Here is a 5,421-nt window from a genome sequence, read left to right as displayed (position 1 = left end):
TTGAAAAAGTACCGCTTTCAAATAATACGATCGGTAGGCGCATTAAACACATGTCAGTTAGCATAGAAGGAACATTAATCCAGAAAATTTGTGAAGTTAAGAAATTTTCCTTACAGATTGATGAATCAACAGATGTTAGCAACTGTTGTCAGCTAATTGCACTTGTTCGAATTCCTGATGAGAAAGGGTTGAAAGAGCATTATTTATTCTGCAAAGAACTTCAGAAACAAACAACTGGGAAGGAAATCTTTAAAGGGGTCAATGAATACTTTGATACAAACAAAATTTCATGGAAAAATTGCGTAAGTTTATGTACTGATGGCGCGGCTGCAATGACAGGAAGGGTCAGAGGCTTGGCGTCCGAAGTTCGGTCTGAAAACCCTGATGTTCAAATAATACACTGCTTTATTCACAGAGAAGCTCTCATGTCAAATAGTTCACCTCTAGAATTAAAGTCCACACTTAATGAGATTATAAAAATGGTGAATTTGATCAAAAGTAGACCACTTCAATCGCATTTTTTTTTCAATTTTATGTGATGAAATGGGATCAGAGCATCAATCTTTGTTGTTCCATACTGAAGTTCGTTGGCTGTCGAGAGGGAGAGTTCTGTCCAGATTTCATGAGTTGAAAGAAGAATTAAAAGTATTTTTTGAGGGTAACTCTCAGTATTCAGTTAAGTTGGAAGACAATTACTGGTTGCAAAAATGGCCTACTTAGCAGACATATTTGATACCTAAATGAACTTAATCAAAAATTGCAAGGACCACTTGAGACTATATTAACTTGCACTCACAAAATTAATGGATTCAAAAACAAAATTCAAAACTTTGGAAAGATGTGGTGAAAAATGGTTCCCTTGAAATGTTTAGTCGGTCTTGTAGTTCGAATCCTAAAAAAGAACTACTAAAACATGTAGATCAACACCCATGCATGCTTGAGAGAAAGCTTCATCACTACTTTGAATTAACGGAGACAAAGAAATTCGATTGGGTTCGAAATCCATTTGCATCTTCATTAGATCACATGGCATTCGATTTATCAGTGAAAGAAAAGGAGGAGTTATTAGACTTAAAAAGTGATCGTACTCTTGAAGTTGAGTTTAAGGATGTTCCATTATCTCAATTCTGGGTAACTGCAAAAAAGGAGTTTCCATCCATCGGCGAAAAAGCTATAAACATTCTTTTACCATTTGCTACAACATGCATGTGTGAACAAAGTTTCTCTTCTATGCTCACTATCAATAATTTAAAGAGATCATCATTGAATAGTCTTGATCATGAATTGCGTGTAGCTCTTTCAACCATAGACCCAGATATAAAAAAGTTGTGTTCACAGAAACAAGCCCAAGTATCTCACTGAAATAAGAAGGAAATATATATATTAACTGTGGCAAAAGAATATTGTAGATATTTATATTAATACTTAAAATGCTTATTTTGTCATTAAATTATTATTAGCATATTTATACATAGTCAGTACTTTTGTGTATAATTAATTTTACTTTTGTATTTTCACATCATAATTTTATAAAATAAAAAAAATAAAAAAAATCAGCTAACGCCTTTTTATTCCCGTATATACGGGAGTAGGCGAGGCCATTTAGCCCTATCTAACTTTTGGAGACTGAGTGGGCCGTTCAATCTCCACTGGTACCAATCAGAGACAGATGGCCCAAGGCTATCACTAATTAAGCGGTACGCAGTGAAGAGAGACGGCTCAAATGTGCCGCCATCTCGTGGTTTTATAAGTGTTTTATAAAATAAGTGTTCTAAAAATTTAATCACAGTTTCACTCAATCAAATCTGACAATTTAGTTTATACATGCGATATAAAAACTATGTCAAATATCAATCACTGAGAATGTGTGGATTAGGTATTTTCATTCCATTTGTTTCGTTTATTTCGTGCTTATGACTGCATAAGAAGACTTATCTGAAACGAATGTCTAGCTAGAATGTTTATTTATTATAATGCATAAATATTTGAAAGAAAGATCTTATTAATTAAATCCTTGTATGAAATAGAAGAAATTAATCATCTTAATAGAAAAATGTTACTTCAGAGTGTGTCGTGAAATTATTTATGCTTGTCAGGTGTGCCGTGACGTGAAAAAGGTAAAAAGGTTGGGAAGCACTGTGCTAGAGTATGCATGCCTGACATGATCAATAAACTGCCATGGAGATTGAATTATATATATGTATAGATAGATAGTTCAATCTCCACCGGTAGCCATTCAGAAATAGCCGGCTATATATGTAGAAAGTATTTTACCTTGGGTATAATAAATGTTAAAGACACCAAGCTATTTTAAACCTGGTTTACTCCATTTCCCAAGTAAGCAAACAGACAAACAAGTCAAGTTTGCGCCTGAAAGTGTTGCAAGTCTAGCTGATCCTGCACTGCAAGACCAAGGCAACTCATGGTAAATGTAGATTAAACTCAGCTTATTCTACTTTTACAAATGAAGTCAAGCAAGTCAAGCAAGCTTGACTTGTTTGTCTGTTTGCTTACTTGGGAAATAAAGTAAAACCAGGTTTAAGGTTTAAAATAGCTTGGTATCTTTAACACACACACACACACACACACACACACACACACACACACACACACACACACACACACACACACACACACACACACACACACACACACACACACACACACACACACACACACACACACACACACACACACACACACACACATATAGTTCAATCTCCACCGGTAGCCATTCAGAGATAGCCGGCCCATGTCTATCACTAATTGTAGGCAGCCTTCGATGAAGAGACTGGCAAACAAGTGCTACCATCTCTTGGTACCTAACCCTAACAGGATAAGTTACTGTCTGAAATAATATGGGTACTACAGTCGATTTTCTTGAGTTTACGGGACGAAAAACCCGAGTTTCAGAGAGAGAGAAACCCACTTGCCCGTGCCACAGATCGACTAACTCGGGAAACAGTCGAAAATAGGCTTAGAAAGACATATGGAGTTCACTTGATATAAATTGTCAGCATACTGCATTAGGTCTATGAAACCCAGCTGGTGTATATTTCATGTTATCAGATGTGCATTAGACCCAATGCAGGATGCTAACAATAACATTTGCCATATTTACATCAAGTGACCTCCATATGTCTATAAAGTCCTCTGTCAATCAACAGGATTTCAGATTCTCTGCAAGACAACTGCCAATGTTTCTAAGACCACGCCTAGATGTAATCAACATAAATATTCTATATTTAGTCGTTTAAGAAAATACATTTCTTGAAATAAATTATCTGTTAACTAAAACTTTTGTTTGATAATTTCTACAATCAGTAGGTATTGTAGATAGAATTATAAACGATAAGTCAGGTATAACATACCTCTTGTCAACAGTTAATCCTCCACTCTTACTGGTGTTTTTCGATTCCATCAAATCCCTCCGTTGTTTTTGCACTGAATTCTGTTATCTTACAAGCATATCTTCCTACCTGGAAGAAATGCTATTAATTTGGTATACCATAAACACCAACTGTGTTTAAGGTATATGGTGTTTAAATACCTTAAACACCATCATTGAAATTCCAAGTTATCTGATACATCAGCTGTTTGAAACCAAGAATACATGTCGTTCATTGTCTGTGAACCACTACCAACACTTCATTGTTGGAGGAAGTGTGTACCCAGTCAATATACATAAAACATTGGCTTCATACTCATTTCGTCAACTGTAATACATCAAACCAAATGTACTAATTAATTAAAAGAGGAAAAGTTCATATTTGGTCTCTAAATCATGAACAATTTCTATGTTTTTATACGAAACTCATGACAACACCTTTTAAGTGTTTACCAACGTGAACTAGTTTACTTCTGCTCTACAATGCATGGATACAGTAAAGTCCTTTTGAATGTAAGTCATTTTCAACAAACTGGTGCATGATCTCAGTGCCACCTTCTTTGCAAGGTCACAACTGCATAGAATGTGAGTAGCAAAAGATATGTAGAAGAGATAGTGTGAATCATACATTGTTGCTTCAATGCTTCTTGATTGCATTCTCAGGCCTCCAAACCATTATTTAAACGGTATGAAAAGAAAATTATTTCATTCGTTTGCATTTTCTGGCTCAGAATCGCTTCCCTCCATGTTTTTAGATTTATTTTATTAAAAACAAATCAGCTAATGCCTTTTTATTCCCGTATAGGGAGAAGGCGAGGCCGTTTTAGGCCTATCTAACTTTTGTAGACTGAGTGGGCAGTTCAATCTCCACTGGTAGCCAATCAGAGATAGCTGTCCCAAGGCTATCACTAATTAATCGGTATGCAGTGAAGAAGGCTAACACGTGCAGCCATCTCGTGATCCCTAACTTTAACACAACATTTATAATGTCAGAAAATACTGTAGGTTCGATGGCCCATTTTCTTGAGTTTTTGGAATGAAAAACTCGAGTTTCGGCAGAAAAAGCCCGCTTAGCCGCGCCAGAGATTGACTAACTCGGGAACCGGTCGAAAAAATGTTAGAAAATGTTACTCTAGGCGGCGACTAGATTTGATCTCCAAGTCTTTGTTCGTGCAGTCAAGTGCCGTAGAGAGCAAAGTCCACTTCTGCTGATCTACACAGGCTTGTTTTTGTTGTTATATTTTTGCAACCCAAAAATTCTGTAAACCATTTAGAACTTTTTACAAATCCCTATATATTTAGTCGAACTACCAAATGGGACTCAAATCCATAGCCTGTTAACTGGAAAACAGATGCAACCTGCTACACCAACAACAATGCTGGTAAGTTGTTAGCAAAACAGGTCCACTAACACGGAGAATATTCAAACTTCCTCCAGGCCTCGACTTCATCTATTAATTGTAAATTATCTGCTATAGTTTATTTAGACTTAGCCATGCAGACATATCTGTTTTCTCCATAATACAGACAACGATGTTATTTGGAAAGATCTATGTCATTGTGTTCTTGAATACGAATAATCTTAATAAAGTCTTTTCAAATAAAGGAGAGCTAGCCAGTATTATATGTGAGTGGGATACTTTTTCCTACCAGAAATTCAGAGTTTTTCATCTAACTCTATCCAGAAGAACGATGGCAATTAATAAACATAATATATGGGGCTCGTTTCCTTAGGTCAACTGGCTCTAGTCCACCAAACCAAACCTGCTAATAGAGTCTATTTTAGCTTTAGAAATCAATAGCTTGAGTTTTGCTATTCATTGCCACGTTAAAGCTATCATATAGTTAATGAATATTGTGAATAATGCCTCAAAGTTTTTTTCTTCTACGTGTTTTCCTAATAAAGATATCTATCAATTAGCTGATCTCTGGCAGGAAATTTCTTACGGCTTTTTCTCCCAGAAACTCAGGTTTTTAATCCTACTACTCATGAAAATCGACTGTAGTACTCATATTATTTCAGACAATTATGG

General features: G+C 35.8%; 1 protein-coding gene across 1 annotated transcript; it reads left to right on the top strand.

Annotated features, from left to right (window-relative positions):
• Positions 1–864: 864 nt before the first annotated feature.
• LOC150106318 (protein ZBED8L-like) lies at positions 865–1,362 on the top strand. The gene has a single exon (XM_090392975.1). The coding sequence runs from the start codon at positions 865–867 to the stop codon at positions 1,360–1,362; it is 498 nt and encodes a 165-aa protein (XP_090249101.1).
• The last annotated feature ends 4,059 nt before the right edge of the window (positions 1,363–5,421 follow it).

Source organism: Typopeltis vanoorti, chromosome 5 (genome assembly GCF_054136105.1).
Source record: "Typopeltis vanoorti isolate ZY-2024b chromosome 5, IOZ_Tvanoo_1.0, whole genome shotgun sequence".
Lineage (NCBI taxonomy): Eukaryota > Metazoa > Arthropoda > Arachnida > Uropygi > Thelyphonidae > Typopeltis > Typopeltis vanoorti.
This window is presented reverse-complemented; position numbering and strand designations above follow the sequence as displayed.

Coding starts and splice junctions, on each gene's coding strand:
- LOC150106318 (XM_090392975.1), top strand. CDS start 865: ATGTTTAGTCGGTCTTGTAGTTCGAATCCTAAAAAAGAACTACTAAAA.